Raw genomic sequence first — 20,122 nt, forward strand, 5'->3', positions numbered from 1 at the left:
TGCATTATATAGAAAAGGTGCAGGAGGCTATTTGCATCTTAATAATCTAATCTAAGGTAAGACATCAAGATAACCAAGGTGTAGACATGGATTGAAAGTCCCCAGCATTTTATTAGCATGAGTCACCCCTATACAGCATGTTGACCAATTAAAGTGTGTTAATATATAGAATTAGCACAGATTATGTGTCTCTAAAGGGACATTTATCTCAAATTGTAATCACCCATAATTATTTATTTTACTTTATTTCTATGTATTTAATTTTTGAAAATTGTGTTTGGTTTTGTTATTTTCAAGACAGTCTGGTGAGCATCCTGCAGTATTCCAAATACTAATTCTGTAGTATGCTAGACTCAGACGCAGCAATGTACTACTGGGTAATGGCTTGTGATTGGTGGCTATACGCGTGTATATCTTGTCATTGGCTCACCAGATCCCAATAGTGCATTGCTGCTGACTTTAACTATATGCTTAATATATCTGCATGGATTAAACATATATGCAATCAATAGTGCAATAATGAAAAAAATAACACATTCAAGCATTATTTTGCACTTTTATGTCCCTTTTATGAACAAGTCAATAATTATAATAATGGTATCCATGCTTTCATTTAACTTTATAGATAACTTAATGTTTTGTAGGGATAGAGATGTTCTGATGAGTGGATATTTACATGCACATGTTCACACAACCTTCTAAGTTATATATTAACTGCTGATGTGTCAATATTTACTCAACAAGTTGACCAGTCTCATTTTTAAAGGCAGCAGCTGGGTGCAAAATAATTCTCATAGGTCTCTGGGGTTAAAAGTGTAACTTTGTGGGAGGCATCTTGTAACAGCACGTTCACAATTATCAGATGTGCGTATATAAATATCTTTCATCTTTAAAATCCAGGAGTGTTGAAAGAAATAAAAGAATAATAAATAAAACTGAAAATTCTCTGACACTTCTTTGTATACACATTTTGTGTAAATCTGTACATTTCCAAGATACACATTGGTAGAATACAGTTGTTCATGGAATGTTATCCACGTTTCCAATGCTTTATAGTTAATTAGGAACATAAGACTGGCATATCCTACCCATCTAGATTGTAAGTTCCCACGGGAACAGGGACCACAATTCCCCCTGTATTTGTTAGTTAAACTTTGTCTGGTGTCTTTTATATTGTATTGTACTGTACTTTTATCTTTGTACCCATGGACAGCGCTGCGGAATCTGTTGACGCTTTATAAATAAATAATAATAATGTTACAACAATGTATCACTGATATAGCTTTGCTCCTTTAGGGCCAATTACAAGTAGAGTGCTAATTTATTGCAAATTTGCCCATTTGCGGTTGTGCAATAAATAACCAGCCATTACATGTGGCTGGTTATTGCTACCGTGAGCTCGCGGTAGCAATTAGCGCTTATAATATTAACCTCTCACATCTCTCGTTAATTTTATAAATGTGCCCCAAAAATGCAGTGTAGTGTATTTTACTGAAAAATAAAAATTGTAGCATTTTTATTTTTTTTCAAAAATAACTGCCCCAAGCAGTTTTGGGGGGCTAAAGTTGGCGGGTATGGGATGTTAAAAAAAATGGCACTGAAATGTGCCTTTACATTGCGGTCTATGGGAACTGTGTGTTTCCAGTAAATATATATGAATATTCTTATATACATATATATTTATGTGTTAGTATGTGTATATATACATATATATTTATGTGTTTAGTATGTGTATATATACATATATATTTATGTGCTAGTATGTGTATATATACATATATATTTATGTGTTAGTATGTGTATATATACATATATATTTATGTGTTAGTATGTGTATATATACATATATATATTTATGTGTTAGTATGTGTATATATACATATATATATTTATGTGTTAGTATGTGTATATATACATATATATTTATGTGTTAGTATGTGTATATATACATATATATTTATGTGTTAGTATGTGTATATATACATATATATTTATGTGTTTAGTATGTGTATATATACATATATATTTATGTGTTAGTATGTGTATATATACATATATATTTATGTGTTAGTATGTGTATATATACATATATATTTATGTGTTAGTATGTGTATATATACATATATATTTATGTGTTAGTATGTGTATATATACATATCTATTTATGTGTTAGTATGTGTATATATACATATCTATTTATGTGTTAGTATGGGTATATATACATATATATTTATGTGTTAGTATGTGTATATATACATATATATTTATGTGTTAGTATGTGTATATATACATATATATTTATGTGTTAGTATGTGTATATATACATATATATTTATGTGTTAGTATGTGTATATATACATATTAATACATAAATACATATGTATATAATCATATACCTATATATTTACAATTTGCTGCCATTGCTGCACTACTTACCCCCTTCGCTGTGCTAGTACTCAGGGCATGAAAACTAGGCTCCCGTTCATGCCTATGGAAGCACATTCACGCAAGCGCAATGCTTCTCAGCTGGTATTACTCAGTGAAGCACAAATATCGCTTTTGCAAAAGCGATATTTTGCACTCCATTTGTAATCTGGCCCTTAGTGTTTCTTGTCTCAGAAATTATATATACAGTATATATAAAATAAAAAATTCTAATGGCATATGACGCTGTATAACAAAGTTGCTTTTTATTATTTATGTCTGTACAGACTTTTTTAAAAATTAAAGTGACACTAAAATAGAATTTAAAAATGTCATGCATGCGAAAGTGAACTTATTAACCATGCTAACAATATTTTTTTTGCATAAAGAGAGCTTAGTTACAACTGTTTATTTAGATTATGAAACTTAACAGGAAATGCACAACTCATCTGTGGACAGATTGATTGCTGTCAGTAAATGACTTCTGCAGTCCCATTGGTGAACAGTGACGATCCGCAAACATAAAAAAAAGATACTCTGCACAGGAATATCATTGTTTTTAATATATTAAAATGCCATTGTTTAGCTGCAGCAGAAAAAGAATTGGTTGTCTCTTTAAAACAAAGAGTGCAGCCCATATATTGAGAGATTGTTTTTGAGGATGTTTGTCTTACAATAAGATGAGTGCATCACTTGCTAACTATGCACAAGGAAGGGAAGGATGTCAGCTTTCTAAGACCTTATATGACTCTGTTGTGAACGCCAACATTCCTGTAAGAAAGTGTTTTTGTTGCTTTAGGCGGGTACTTCCTTCCTTGGGCAAAAAAACAAAAAAGCTATCAGCCAGGGAGTTAAAAGGATGTCGGGTCTACAAGTCTAGTAAAGAAGTCTAAAACATACACATGATTAGCTGCATCTGTCTACATCCTTCTATTCATATTCCAGAAATTGTAAGGGAGAAAGTTATTATTAATAACTCATTGACTGCCAGAAAGCCGTTGGGCTACCTAGAAGCAATGCAAAACAATTTACAAGATACCACAGTGACATCAAATACCTACTCTCTTTGTTGTGTTTTGCTGGTTGTTTCGTCAAGTATAAAAATCTTGGCTTTGCTCATAGTGCCATCTAGTGGACATTTCTCTATAAAAACCTAATTTGTTGGCAAATTGCAACTTGTGAGTTATTTCCAACTAAAGTCCTGAATTTTGAAGTTAATGTTTGTTTTTTTATTTTTTTTCATATAATATTAACTTGAATGATCTTGGGCAAACAAGATTTTTTTTTTAGGTGGGTGAGGGGATAAAGGGTTATATATTATATTGTTATGTGCAATATTCACCTCTACAAATATAAATAAATAGCCGATATATGATTTAAAATTTAACATAGTAGCAATATATCAGTAATATATACAAGACAATACTTGCTTTGAGCATATGCTTAACCAGGGCCAATCTTAGCATTTGCTGGGCCCTGGGCAAAATACATTTGTGGAGCCCCTCAGCCCAGTGCCCTTATTCCCCTCCCCGGTTTGCCCTGCCCCTTGTATGGTCCACCCCTGTGCCAACATTCAGTGAAACATATATAAAGAATAAAACAAAATATTAGACCTCCTGATACCATAAACACTCCTCATAAACTAAATACAACATATACATTGCACCATTTCATAAACTCACCGCTGACATTGTGGGTCCCCCCAATGGCAGGGCCCTGGGCTCGTGCCAAAGAGCAGGCCTGTGCTTAACTATATAAGAGGAATTAGTTGGAGGTTTTTTAAAATTGAAAAAAGTGAGTTACTTTAATCTACATCAGGCACAGGGGTCTCAGAGGTCTCATTTGAGACCGTACTCAACTCTAGGGAGGCTCAGCTGGCCCTGAATTAGTAGCGGCAGCATTACTAGATGGCTGATGAGGTCAGAGCACAGCCTGCATCATGCCTGCCCATTCTATATGCCCCCAGCCCTGTATAACAAGGCTCACCGTTTAAGGAATGTGTTAAAATTTGACTTTAAAATATGGTATCAGAGTTTCCAAGATGGCCACCGTGATGTTGGTGTACAGACAAATAAAAAATATTAACCAGGAACACTGCCCAAGTCCTTATCCTCTCTTCTATGGCTTCTCGCTCTGCTTCTGCTTATTGCAAATAATCAGAAAGGGTGCAGTTGAAATGGGGGGGTGCCATATCATTTGCCTTGGGTCCCAATTAGGTCAAGTTACTCCCCTGATCTACATGCTGCTAATGTTATGTAAAAATGCATGCATTGGAGTTACAAATGCACAAATCTCTGAAAAAGTCTAAACATAAATCATTGTACAATGTGAAATTTAAAAGTGGAAGGACTATGTGTAGATACTGCCAGCCTGAGGATTTAACTATATTCTGTGTTTAGCTAAAATTATACAAAACAGAATAAAATTTACAACCACAGCTGTATATTCTGTGTGCCTTAGTATTTACTGTGATCTTTGTCCTTCTTACCAGAAATGGCTTAATAAGTGTAAAACCTACAACTATATTAGTCAACCAGATTGGTGCATTTGTTAATTAATCAAATGTTTCTGTTTCCATCTGTAGATATGTTAAACGGTGATCTAGACTGTTCCTTCGGCTGGGGATCACAAAAGACATTGTGTAGATGGGAGCATGACTTTACCTCAAGCCTCAAGTGGGCCGTACTAAACAGCAAAACCGGACCTGTCCGAGACCACACAGGTAACGTTTATTTTTTGCAAGTGGAAGAATAAAATCTGGTAGCTATTTTCTGACCAAAACTTCATCACATTTCTTTAGGATAATAATAATTCATATAAATCGCTGTTGCTAGACTCTAGAAGGGACTAAGCAAAAAAGTATTTCCAGCTTCAGTTCTAAGCCTAGTTGAGTGCCTCTCTTTGTTTTTTCTGTGTTTATGCAAATGCTCTTCGGTCACCCTAAGAGAAAAAGGGGTAAACAGACGTGGCCTCCTTGCACACATGCCTTAAATTGATGCAACTACACCTCACTAATGAGGCCCATAGAGGCTGAAATGTACATCTGCGGTTTGTTTGCTTTCCCTTGTTCAAAGGAGATTTGCCTGGTATTTCGGCACTGGACTGTCATTTGGCAGGATCAGACTGATATGCTACAGGATATTTTACCTTTGTGAAAGGCAGAAAGAGTTTGTACCCTGGGAGTAAGGAGGACTAAGCAAGGACGTATTTCTAGTTTCAGTTCTAAGCCTAGTTGAGTGCATCTCTCTGTTTTTTTCTGTGTTTATGCGAGACTCTAATGCCATCGTTTCTGAGAAAGTTAATGCTTCCTTATATTTTCAGATATGTCACTGTCAGACTTGAGAGTTTAAATTCTTATTTTTGAATTTTGCTGCTATTTTGTTATTAGACCTTCAATAGTCGCATTCGGATACAACTGACCTAAACAAATAAAGACAGTATCCCCCTATGATCCATTGCTTATTGGCTGATAAAGACAATAAAAACAGTAGAAGTAAAAAAAAAATGCTAAGTACATTTTGTTGTTTATTTTACCAATTTTCCTGTAATTTATTACTAAATAATTGAGCTTTTCTACTATCACCTCTGCTAAGGCCAATTATTGATAGATATGTGGCAGAGATAGGCCTGTAAAGTCTGCATTATGCACTTCCTGTCCTCAGAATTAAATGACAGAGGTCAAATCAATCACCAAAGTAGACTGCAGTGGTTGTTTAGCGATCTCCAGGTTCCTGACATAGTAACAGTATGTAATCATCTTGCCTTGACCAAAGAAAAATCATAATTAAATAAAGTGTTTTTATTGCTATTTAAAAGTTTGTTCTGTAACTATGACAAGTGTTATGAACTCATATAACTAAATTTGATGGAACACAAAATAAGTCAATTGAATTTCTTAAATGTAATTGCACAGCCGTGTTACAATCAGCTGCGTTTTATTTTTTTAAATTACAGAACAGTAAGATACTAATTTAAAAGATCTTATCACTGTCGCAAATGATCCCGCTAACTATCCATCCATGGCCAGCCCCTTCCTATATGACCATGCCCACAACATGGCAACAGGTTTAATATAATTAATAAAAACAGACTTTGTTCTGTAAACAAATTATATGTGTTTATCCTGTCTAAAAGCTTAAAAAAGAAAATGTTCTGTAGATATTCTTGTTCATCTGAGGTTGCTAAATTAGTGTGCAGAAGTAGAAAAGATTCCATTTTGAATTTCAATGTAACAGAAACACAAGAAAAATACTTTATAAAAAATTAGCATATGAAAATGTTTCTGGCATCTGGCATTTTAACCCCTTAATGACCACAATGTACCCTATATGCCACTGGTCGTTAAGGGTTTTTTCAGGACATAATAGCACAAGTCTAGCAAGAACACGCTATTAATTCCCTCCCCCCAGCAGGCTTTGTGGAATAGAGCAGTCTCAACGCTGGTGGCAAGACCGCGCTATAAAACAATCAAGTCCCAAAAAAAGGCCAGCGACATACAGGGTATGTTGCTGGTCCTTAAGGGGTTAATGGTTATTTTATACTCCATAAATTGTTTCATGAATTAAAATAAACAACATTAATTTTTGCTGTAAAAATAAATAACTCTGAGAGACTGCAGTGCCTTCATTATTGTTAAGGTGAATTGTATTTACCTGTAACTTTACTTTCTATACAGTGATTGGTTAGCTCAGATCACATGCTCATTTACACATGTCCCTAACTGGACACAGCAGATAAGACCAAGAACATGAAACGCGCAAGGCTTTTCAATGGTATAATGCCTAAACTGATCTTATTTGCAAACCTTTCTTTTGTATGCAGATCCTTTTGTAATATATTTCTTCATTGTTGATATATACTGTGTATATATACAACTGACTTTTTTATGACGTTAATTTAAATAGAGCTAAAAAAAGCAACAACTTTCTGAAATGTTGGGGGCATTATTTAACGTCAAGAAAGTTATTGGGGATAATATTAAAGTTTAATGGCCATTACTACCTTTACTAAGATTTTGTTATTTATGTAAGAATTTTTTATTATTATTTAGGTTTTTATTTGGATTTTTGTACTAATCCTATAAATAATAATAAAGGACATTTAAAAAGAAAATACAACTGACTTTAATGTCCCTTTAAAGGGTATCAAAAACACAGCAGTATCACAGGGACTTACAGATCAGCAACAACAAAGGACTTGCAAATACTGATAAAATATCTTTTTAACAAACAAAAAAGTTACATTTTAATCTTCTGTCACGTTGTTATTTGTGTGTATTTTTCTAAAAATAAATTACTGCCATTCATTTCAAACCAACAAATTTAGATGTAACCCGTTTGGCTGCCAAAGAGTGCTGCTCATTTTGTGACAAATATCCCTTTCTCCTACAGGGTTAAATAATTGAGAGATGCACTGTAACATTTGTTGTGTTTTTCTGTCTGCATGGAGTAATATAGCTTTAACTGGACCAGTTCACTGTTTGTTTTCTCCTCTCACTATCTGATGGACAGCATGCAGCAAATTAACAGAGTGTTTGATGATTTCAGATTGCGATATAACATGATCTAATCTACTTGAACAGCTGAGAGCTCTTCAGTTTGGTCTGTGAGCCATACCCAAGCGCCTCAGCTAAATAGAAAATAAGCTGTTCATCTGGTAAACATTGCATATCAAGAGGAGAAAAAGACACATGTCAGCTGAGCAATAAAGATCTATAGTTCTATCTACGACTGAGAGTCTGATTAATTCATTACACAACAAATGAGCATCCAAGTTTCGTAATCCAAAATATTCCCAAGAAGCCACAAATGCATAAGTAGACGTCTGTTACGAATCATGACTACAACTAATGCATTTGTGGATAAGTCATCGTATGTAGTATCCCTTTTGTAAAGATAAAAAAGCTATAGTTAAAAAAATCTTGCCAAATATACATATATACAGATATATATATATATATATACTTCAGCACTGGAACAAAAAATATTTTCATTGAAACTGGTAATATCAGGGATTTTACTGTGCCAAATTATGTCTTGCTAAGTCTGTTCGTTGAGTTGAATACTTTTGTTTTCAAAAGTTCTAACTATTAAATATTGTTTTGTTATCAGGAGATGGCAATTTCATATATTCTGTAGCTGATGAAAGTCACAGAGGTAAAACAGCACGATTGTTGAGTCCAGTTTTCTCCTCCTATAAATCTGAACTCTGTTTGACCTTCTGGTACCACATGTCTGGACACCATGTTGGTTCGTTGTCTATCAAATTGAAAGATGAAGGGAATGAAGATTCCGAGGAGAACTTATGGTCAATGGATGGATATCAGGGAGACCAATGGAAAGAAGCCAGAGTTCTCCTCAAGAAATCACTAATGCCTAATCAGGTAAAGGAGAAATCTGTTAAATTCAGTATCTAAAAAATTGTTGCAAGACTTTTACATAGATGTTAGTAAGGAATTTAGACTTTAAGGGGCATATTTATTAATATGCAAGCGGACATGATACGAAGTAGCGTATAATATCCGCCGCACATTGATAAATGCAGACAGCATACGCTGTCGGCATTTATCATTGCACCAGCAGTTCTTGTGAACTGCTGGTGCAATGCTGCCCCCTCGATCGGGTTTATTTCTCTCCGCCTCTTTAGTGCAGGCGGACAAGTTATGGAGTAGCGGCCTTTAGACCTCTGCTTCATAAGTTCTGTTTCCAGTGAACCTGAAGGCACGCCGGAAACTAGGGGCATCAAGCTCCATACGGAGTTTGATAAATATACCCCACCATGTTTAGAATGTTGAAAGTTAACTGGTATTTTAAATGGTTAATAATTAGGAAGGTACAAGTCTAAAAAGATAAAATATGTATCTGTTTTTCTAGCTATCGATGAATTTATCCAAAAGTAGAAAAGTAAAATTGTAGTAGATTTCACACAAATTTGCTAGTCAGATCATTGTATTGTATGTATTTCTCTTGCCGTGGTCATTTTGTTACTCTTGTATACATCAAAGTTATTGTTATTCAAGTTTAGAACCTATACAGCAACTAATATCTTTTATTCCTTGGCTATAATTTTAATCAATTTTCTCTTTTATTTTAATCTCATATTTGTTCTAATAGAGATTTTAACATGTTTTGATATTATTACTTGAATTTTGAATATTTTAGGTGGTTGTGGAGGGTACCGTTGGCAAAGGAAGTACTGGTGGAATTGCTGTGGATGATATAATTATATCAAACCAAATTGAAGATTGTACAGGTATGTTTTATTGAACCTATCAGAGAAACACATTTTCTAGACAGTAACTAAACAGACATTGTTTTAAGTGGACATGTGCAATTCTTTCTCGCTAATTATTATATTAAGTGCAGTGTCCAACAAATATTTTCATGCTTTATGTTATGATAGTAATAAAAATAATAATAATTCTTAATATTATTATTTAAAGGACCAGTAAATGCAGTACATTTGCACAATCAACAAATGCATGGTAGCAAGACAACGCAATAGCACTTAATCTGAACCTCAAATTAGTAGTAGATTTTTTTCTGACAAATTTAAAAGTTATGTATATTTCCACTCCCCCTGTATCATGTGACAGCCATCAGTCAATCACAAATGCATATATGTATATTCTGTGAATTCTTGCACATGCTCAGTAGGAGTAAATATAAAAAGACTGTGCACAGTTTGTTAATGGAAGTACAGGGAGTGCAGAATTATTAGGCAAATGAGTATTTTGACCACATCATCCTCTTTATGCATGTTGTCTTACTCCAAGCTGTATAGGCTCGAAAGCCTACTACCAATTAAGCATATTAGGTGATGTGCATCTCTGTAATGAGAAGGGGTGTGGTCTAATGACATCAACACCCTATATCAGGTGTACATAATTATTAGGCAACTTCCTTTCGCAAAATGGGTCAAAAGAAGGACTTGACAGGCTCAGAAAAGTAAAAAATAGTGAGATATCTTGCAGAGGGATGCAGCACTCTTAAAATTGCAAAGCTTCTGAAGCGTGATCATCGAACAATCAAGCGTTTCATTCAAAATAGTCAACAGGGTCGCAAGAAGCGTGTGGAAAAACCAAGGCGCAAAATAACTGCCCATGAACTGAGAAAAGTCAAGCGTGCAGCTGCCAAGATGCCACTTGCCACCAGTTTGGCCATATTTCAGAGCTGCAACATCACTGGTGTGCCCAAAAGCACAAGGTGTGCAATACTCAGAGACATGGCCAAGGTAAGAAAGGCTGAAAGACGACCACCACTGAACAAGACACACAAGCTGAAACGTCATGACTGGGCCAAGAAATATCTCAAGACTGATTTTTCTAAGGTTTTATGGACTGATCAAATGAGAGTGAGTCTTGATGGGCCAGATGGATGGGCCCGTGGCTGGATTGGTAAAGGGCAGAGAGCTCCAGTCCGACTCAGACGCCAGCAAGGTGGAGGTGGAGTACTGGTTTGGGCTGGTATCATCAAAGATGAGCTTGTGGGGCCTTTTCGGGTTGAGGATGGAGTCAAGCTCAACTCCCAGTCCTACTGCCAGTTTCTGGAAGACACCTTCTTCAAGCAGTGGTACAGGAAGAAGTCTGCATCCTTCAAGAAAAACATGATTTTCATGCAGGACAATGCTCCATCACACGCGTCCAATACTCCACAGCGTGGCTGGCAAGAAAGGGTATAAAAGAAGAAAATCTAATGACATGGCCTCCTTGTTCACCTGATCTGAACCCCATTGAGAACCTGTGGTCCATCATCAAATGTGAGATTTACAAGGAGGGAAAACAGTACACCTCTCTGAACAGTGTCTGGGAGGCTGTGGTTGCTGCTGCATGCAATGTTGATGGTGAACAGATCAAAACACTGACAGAATCCATGGATGGCAGGCTTTTGAGTGTCCTTGCAAAGAAAGGTGGCTATATTGGTCACTGATTTGTTTTTGTTTTGTTTTTGAATGTCAGAAATGTATATTTGTGAATGTTGAGATGTTATATTGGTTTCACTGGTAAAAATAAATAATTGAAATGGGTATATATTTGTTTTTGTTAAGTTGCCTAATAATTATGCACAGTAATAGTCACCTGCACACACAGATATCCCCCTAAAATAGCTATAACTAAAAACAAACTAAAAACTACTTCCAAAACTATTCAGCTTTGATATTAATGAGTTTTTTGGGTTCATTGAGAACATGGTTGTTCAATAATAAAATTAATCCTCAAAAATACAACTTGCCTAATAATTCTGCACTCCCTGTACATTTTAAAGTTGTTTCAAATTGCATGTTCTATCTGAATCTTGAAAGATTAATTTTGACTTGAGTGTCCCTTTTAATAATAATAATACAAAACATATAATTTTCTATAGCAATATACAAGTGTTACATGTGAGATAAAAATAGAATAGTGTGGGGGGGGGTTAAATATAGGTTTATAATTGTTTTAACTAAAGCTAATAATTCAAATACAATTTTTAGTGCAAAAGTAATTTACTTTGGTTTTTGGTTTTTTGCTAACTTCGTATTGAGAATTTCTTGAAATCTGATTGCACATATTAATTTGGTAATACAAATTTATATTTACATCCCATTTTAGATCCAGAAGCTACAGATTCTAATAACAGAAAGCCATCTGACAGCACAGGTAATATTTCATTCCAGTTAATTCAACAATTGATGGCTTTGTAAAATGTTTAATTTATGCAGGAAAAATGTATTGTTAGTATTAACAATCAGAATTTTATAAAATACACAAAATGAATATCTAGTTAACTTGTGAAACAAATACTATCATATTATTTATTCATTAAGTTTATATTTATGATCAAATTCCATTAGAAAAATGTATTTAATAGTTTGCAACAGAAAAAAATTTGCAGACAGAAAGTTTTTGTAGATGAATCACTTGATTTATTGTGAGCGACCCCTATATCCTAAATAAATGTTGCTAAAGCAGTTGTTTAAGTATTTGTTAATACTTCACGCACCTAGAATTTCAGAGAAAAACCTGGCCAAAATACGGAAGAATTTTTAGCATTTTTGCTATCACTCCATTTAAACAGAAGTAGAGCTCTTGATTTTTTATCTACCTATGACAACTATTTATAAGTAGACAACCAAAGGTATTGATCTAAACTCATATTGATATATTTTATTACACTATTTGGCCCCCAGATATGATCATATATATATAAAGTTACCTTTTTTGCAAACTTTGGGTTTCTCACTGAAATTATTTACACATATAAACTGCCGTCATATGACAAACAAGTGTATCCCCTTTGTTCAGAAACAGCAGACATGCATGGCTTTGCCATTGCTTTTTAGCAATAAGAATGCCGCTTATTGCAGCTGCGCACATTGCTTGAAGTTCCTGGCAGAGAAGGGGTTAAAAGTTTTAGTTGTCCCTTGACAAATGAGACTACTTTTGGGCTTCCAGCAGTATGGATGCAGATCTAGGTTATGCAGGAAGCGGGGCTATGTACTGCATGACGTACATCTGTGTACATATGGCAAAAGAGGTTAAAGCTGTGAAACTAAAAGGGACATGAATGCAACAATTAAACTTCTAAGTTTCAGGTAGAGTATGTAATTTTTATAGACTTTTCAATTTCCATCTATTACCAAATTGGCATTGTACTCTTTATATCCTTTGTTAAAAAGCATACTAAGATAGGCTCAGGAGCAGCAGTGCACTACTGGAACCTAACTGAGAATATCTATTGAGCTCCCAGTAGTGCAGTGCTGCTCTGGAACTGACTTTATACAATACATTATTGCTCTGCAGTGTTACAATAACTAAAATAATGTGTGCATTTGAAAATGTTTGGAATACATCACCACCTTGTTTGCTACAATTGTTTTTCTATAGTCTATAGGTGCCAATTAGAACCTGTTACTGCAGAAGACAGAACTAGCCACAGGGGTTGATTTAACAAGGGCTGAATGTTCCCCTCGTTTCCGTGTGAGCCTTCAGACTCGCCAGAAAAAACAGTTATGAAGCAGCGGTCTAAAAACCGCTGTCCGCTGCCTCTGAGGCTGCGGTCTTCAATCTACCCGATCCTATAAGATTGGGCTGATTGACACCCCCTGCTAGTGGCCAATTGGCTGCGAATCTGCAGGGGGCGGCATTGCACAAGCAGGTCTGGTGAAATACTTGTGCAATGATAAATGCCGATAGCGTATGCTGTCAGCATTTAGCGATGTCTGTCGGACATGATACGCTACAGCATATCATGTCGGACAGACATTGGTAAATCTACCCCATAGTCTTTATTTTAGCAAAATACCTGTCGTTTTGCAGTTTTTTTTATCTATCTGTGCTGAAGCCATTTCGGGACATATTTATGGGAGAGTTATTCTTGTGAAATGTTTCATGTGCATTTCCATGTGGTAGAACTGAAAAACTCTTATTCCTCATAAACTACAGCAAAATGAGACAAAATAAATTATACAAGTTGTTGTTTACTACACATAATTAAAGATTTTATATTAAGATTTCAAAGTGTTTACTGTCCCTTTAACTATGTATCTAACCCCTTTGCATGGGGTTAAAGAAGCAATATGTACAAGCAATAAACTGTTCTACCACAGTAGAGCATTTTCTTTTTGCACCTTTATATCCCTTTAAGTGTATAATTACAGGATTTGCATGTGTGCATACAACAGATACTTGTGTATCAGGTGCACATTGGCTGATAAAGAAAATTCCCATCATTGTAGTCAGATACAAAACACTGCACGTCTGAAATACAAAGTACTTTTTTTCAGTGAGCAATGTCCATTTTTCCAAAAATATATTTTAAAATACTTTCTTTTACATGCAACAACATTGTTATAATATCGAATTTCTACTAAAATTCAGTCATTTTCATATAACAGTAAACATTATGATAAATATTAGCAACAGAGATAGGAAACCATTTACCTAGGAAGTGTTTTATATTTGCTTGGAATTATGAACAAAAATATATTTTATTCTTATAATGGCATTTTTTTTATTGCAGTAGTTACACCTATCTATGAGGACAATGATAAAAACATATCCAAGAAGCCAGGGAATGTGCTGAAGACATTGGATCCAATTCTAATCACCATAATAGCGATGAGTGCTTTGGGAGTATTAATAGGCGCCATCTGCGGAGTGGTTCTTTATTGCGCAGGCTGGCACAACGGAATGTCAGAAAGGAACTTGTCTGCTCTTGAAAATTACAATTTTGAACTTGTGGATGGAGTAAAGTTGAAAAAGGACAAACTAAACACACAAAATTCTTATTCAGAGGCATGAAGCTATAAGTGGGGGAAAAAATGACAAATAACTTCAAAGAAGAGAATTTAAGATAATCGCATCAGAGGACCGATTAACTTTTACTGTTCTGGCGAAAAAGTGCGTTGGACGTGAAGCCAAGATTTTCTCAGGAGCTTCAGTACATTTACCTGATAATTATGAAAACATACAATCTGAATCATGTACAGTTGGCTTTTCTGTTAGGTTTGTTTTGGAACAATCAAATGCTGGTTTTGAGACCAATTTTGATCGATTTATGGTTTGTATTTTCTGTTCTGTTTCGTTCTGATTTCCTACTATGGATATTTCTTTGATGTGAGCAAAATCCAAGATGCTGTATAGTGACTGGGGTTCTTTAAATAGACATTCGGCCTGTTAGGTCAGTCCCCACCAACTATAGGACTTGCAGCACCGATATTTCTCATGTTTGTGCATATTTGTTTGTGCTCTGTATAAAGCAACAAAATGTAAGTCCTACAAGTGAATCACAAAATGTGTCAAGCATTTTAAAAGCAAAGCTATACATTATTGTTGCTTTTCAGTGTTGTTCTAAAGCAAAGTGCTTACAACGTCTATACAGTTCATGCACCGTCATCAAATGCAACTTGCAATAGAGGGTTCTACTACCCTTAAGGAAACGTTATCGGCACTGGCTAGTGGATGTCCTCTTAAGTGCCTTTTTGTGTTTGTATTGGTTTTGACTGTGTCCTCACTTATTACAACATTTTTACCTAGCCCTTGTCTCTAACTGTGCTAGAGTGGCTACGTTCTGTTTTGCTATAGCCCCTAGGAGTCAAGGGCTAATCTAATTTGTCAACTTGAACAATTTTTATTTGTGAACATTTCTTGTCAGTCCATGATTTTATTGTAAAAAGCTGCAATATCTCATTTTTTTTTCTTTTTGTTTCTCTCTAGAATGTATTTAATGATTTATACTGTGTAAAGTATTTGCCATGCCATATTCAAAGAGAAAGAAAGCAACAATGTTGCTGAGAGAGACAGAGGAACTTACTGGACATTATGTTTGAAAGCAAATAAGGGAACATTACCCTACAAAGTCTAACTTTGGTTTTCTAATGGGATGTCAAAAGTTTCAGTATCATTTTACCATATGCCATAAATGCAAAAAAAAAATAAACAAAATGAGTCCAATTACATAATTACAATTTAAACAATTGGGACTAAATCAGTTGTATTTTACACATATCTTGCTTTTTAGATTGAAACACTGTGATTTAGTATATGTACATATATACATACACACACACACACACATATATATATATATATATATATATATATATATATCTCAAGTGCATTCATTAAGTTGGGTATTTCTATAGGACCCTACCAAATTTCTGCCTTACGTTATAGTAATATGGCATAATTTGAGGAGAGGATGAAATAAGAAATTTAAATATATTAAAAATAGTTTGTGTTATATTGACATGTTTAATACCTAGCAATATTGTGATCAATTTATTCACAGCTAATATTCATTTATTTTAAAATTATTTATTATTGTTATTATTGTGTATTTTTGTGTATTTCACTTGTCGTTGTAACTATAGGTTGTGGGTTATCCTGCATAAACTCGGTTTTGCTCCTGGATAGTACAGATGTTCTGTAAAGAATACCCTGAAATGTGCTAATTATGTAACAATCTCTTGACAACAAATAGAGTAGAATTTTCCTCCGCAATAGAGAAGTGAATAAGGATCTAAAGCGATTATGTAAATTTGTTACTTAAAACATGTTGGTAAAAAAATTATAGGAAAGACGGTGGAGGCATGAGAAAGAAAGGGTTAATTAGGCTGTTGTTTTTTTTCGTGTTGGAATCAGTTTCATACAATAACATTAATAGGGCAAAATACTTCTTGTATTTCCTTCTACACAACCCCAAATATTGATATATTGTACATTAATTTAGACACTCTTTCATGAAGATACAATGTGACCTTCAACCTGTTTTCGGTCGCAGTTTGCTGGAGTAAGATATAAGTTTGACTTTTGTATGAAAAGTGGTTTTAATATTTATTTATTTTATTACAAGTTTTTACAATGAAAAAAATAGAATACAATGTCCTACAAGGATATAGCTGGTGAATTGGGCCATATTGTCTATTAGTATTCAGTGTATCATGGGCATCATGTTGTTATGTTCATAGTTAAACACCTTCACATGTGCATGCACATTTGTACATTCAAGTAACTAAAAACACTGATGAGAAACTCAGAACTCTCCACCGTGTTAATTTGAATGCTAAAGGGACAGAAAAACCCACAAAAATATTTCATGATTTGGATAGAACATACAAATCAACAACTTTCCAATTTACTTATATTATCAAATTTGCTGCATTATCTTGTTATCCTTTGCTGAAGGAACAGCATTGCATACTGGCAGCTTGCTGAAAACATCTAGTCAGCCAATCACAAGAGACAAATGTGTGCAGGCACCAATCAGCAGCTAGCTCCCACTAGTGTAGGATATGTGCGCATTCTTTTTCAACAAGGGATACCAAGAGAACAAAGCACATTTAAATATAGAAGTGAATTTAAAAGTTTCCTAAAATGACATGCTCTATCTGAAACATACAAGTTAATTTTGACATTCCTATTCCTTTAAACTAGCTCTTTTTGTGGTAGATTTGATAAAAGAGGAGTTTTGTCCCCAATGAAAGTAACTTCTCATGTAGCTATCCTTTGTGAATTATTATACTCAGTTATGTTTCACCTGTTTCTGCCCATGACCCACATGGCCCCACCCCTCCCATCACAGCCCCCCCCCCCCCCCACAAAACACTTATGGGCCTCCAGGAAGTGCTACCCCTCTATATGTCCTTCCTGGAGACACCACTAATTATACTGAGAAGTATAAGGCATATTCCCTATTATAGAAAACACTCAGGAAATGATCAATAGAGTGAACGCTCAAAGCTTAGTTACTATAATTTGTCACTTAGTTTGCCAGTTTAGTAGATACCACCTGGAAGCAAAACCAGCAAATCAGTTCATTAGAGCAATATCTTAAAAAATGCATTGTATGCCCCCAGATCAGCAAGTCTTATAAAAGGACATTAAACACCTCTCGCTTAAGTGTCAAAATTGTACTTGCCTCATGCTCTCTAGAGTCCAACTAGCAGGTCATGTACCTCTGTTTTGGTTTTTGTTTTTTTCCCCCTAAATGAAGCAAATTGACTAAACCAGCTAACGATTTGCATCCTTTAGAGGAAAACTTAAAACCTAAGAAACAGAATTTGCTTTTTGTGTAGAACAATCTGGCCATAAAATTCAAAATTTCTTTTCAGAATTTGAAGAATTTTGGCTACATTCTCTCAAGCCTCATCAAATCCTTTGTTAGTCTACGGAGCCCATTCACTAAGAAACGGAGTGACTTGTCACCCTTAGTAGGCTAGGTTCTCATGCTCATAACTAAAACCACCTATTAGCAAATTTAAAACTTCACATACTTATTAACAGGCAATTTGATTACATTTCTGGGCATTTGTATCATGCATTCTTCTCCTAACCAAACCTCATTTGTCTTAATTTGCATTTATGTATCTGCTAACAGTTAGGAATAAAAGCAAACAAATCCTTAAATATTTAATCTTGAAAAAAATATATAAATATTTGCATGAATTAAGGCAAGTATGGGCAAAATGATACTGCATCTTTAAACAGGAGAGAAAGGAATCTTGCACTGAAAACTCTTATTTAAAATTATATGTTGATAAAGTTATTAACCTCTTCTCTGCCAGGAGGATCAGGCATGAAACACATGTCTGTTCCCTTATGGCACTGACGAAGGTTCATTTGTAAAGACAGTGTTACAAATGTTTCATTTATATTGTTTTAGATTGTTTCATAATTTTTAAAAATGTAAAATAACATATTTTTTTCTTTATTGAAAACTATAAAATTTTTCTGTAGTAAAATGATTTCATTTTACTGGTATATTATTGCTTCATGTTTTGTACCATCATGAAATTTTGTGCAAATTTTTTTACAGAAATTTTTATTTTCTATGACAATATGACACTTGTAAATTGTTGTTTCGGAATGAACAGCGAAGCCTTAACTTTGAATGACATTTGTATTCTCGGACATTAAAATTGCATACAAATCACATAAAACTGAACTGTAATTTAAATCCCAAACTATGACTACTACATTCCAAAGAAACAGTTGAAATAAACATTTTCATAAAATATCTCATACCTCATACAGTTTGGTATTTTGTGTCTAACAGATTCAATTATTTTCCTATCACAAGAATTATCTTTGGTTTACAATGGTTTTATGGAATTCTATAACGAGGTGAAGAAATGAAGCTGGGGTCATTTATGGCTAATATACTTAATTTACAGGTTAGTACAAAAATGGAATAATGTTTCAGTGATGTAAAACAGGTTAAAGACACATGAAACCCAACATTTTAAACAACTTTCCATTTTAATTCCAATTTATTTCTATTACCAAATTTGCATCATTCTCTTGGCAAACATTGGGAGCAAGCTGAACATATTGGGTGAGCCAATTAAAAGAGGCATATATATATGTGCAGCCACTTATCAGCAGCTAGCTTCCAGTAGTGCATGGTTTACCTTTATCTGAATCATGAAAGAAAGAAATAGCTTCATATACTTTTAACATACCTCCCGATATTTTATGGTCATTCTTAAAAACTTGAGCAGAGTAAGAGTTTGTTGTAGGCTAGGGCCAAGGCAGATCTTTGAAAGTCCCAAGATGGATCTGGGGCAGGTCTAGTCAGTCTTGATACATGTTTGCAGGGTTCACAACCATCCAAAGATTTATTGGATTATCAAAAATTTAGAGTTCAGGCCTCAGAATTACTGTTCCTCCACTCTCTTGCTTATAAATGATTGAAAATAGCAAAGTCCCTGTAGCTTCCTAACCTTTCTTATGGCAGGTTAACCTCACCCATGGTGTACTCTGCCAGCTCATGAATAACCTGTGACTGAACCCCCACCCATGGCTTTTCTCATGGACAACCTGCAACTCTTTAACAGCTCTCTCTAACTCAGTCTAAGCATTGTGGTACAAGATAGGGAAAAAGAAATGTTGGGAGGTTTGTGTCTACGATGTATGGTATTATGATTAGATGGGTTTTAGGTTGTTTGTTGTGAGCTCTTGGGTGTACAGTATTACCAATTAAAGCCATGAATGGGGTTGTGACCCAACAGATATTCAACTAATGGGTCCAGTAGTTTTTTTTGCCAAGTGTAATAAATAAACAATAAATAATAATTTGGGTGAATCTGTATTTAAAAGTACAGCAAACACCTTGAGATTTCGATATACAAATTTAGTTACGAGTAGTATAACTTTGAAATATATTTTCATTATCTATTTTACCCCATTTTCATATAATTTAGCGCTGAAGATTATGAC

The 20,122-nt window shown here is 34.6% G+C and overlaps 1 protein-coding gene across 1 annotated transcript in view; it reads left to right on the forward strand.

The window, feature by feature from the left end:
* NRP1 (neuropilin 1) overlaps positions 1-18,920 on the forward strand; it is a 175,409-nt gene extending 156,489 nt beyond the window's left edge. The window contains exons 14-18 of the mRNA XM_053713853.1: positions 5,009-5,146; positions 8,535-8,806; positions 9,585-9,675; positions 12,014-12,061; positions 14,424-18,920. Coding sequence (XP_053569828.1) covers positions 5,009-5,146; positions 8,535-8,806; positions 9,585-9,675; positions 12,014-12,061; positions 14,424-14,704 — 830 coding nt within the window. The 3' untranslated portion in view covers positions 14,705-18,920. The remainder of the gene's footprint in view (positions 1-5,008; positions 5,147-8,534; positions 8,807-9,584; positions 9,676-12,013; positions 12,062-14,423) is intronic.
* Positions 18,921-20,122: the final 1,202 nt, after the last annotated feature.

This window comes from Bombina bombina, chromosome 5, assembly GCF_027579735.1.
Source record: "Bombina bombina isolate aBomBom1 chromosome 5, aBomBom1.pri, whole genome shotgun sequence".
NCBI classification, from domain to species: domain Eukaryota; kingdom Metazoa; phylum Chordata; class Amphibia; order Anura; family Bombinatoridae; genus Bombina; species Bombina bombina.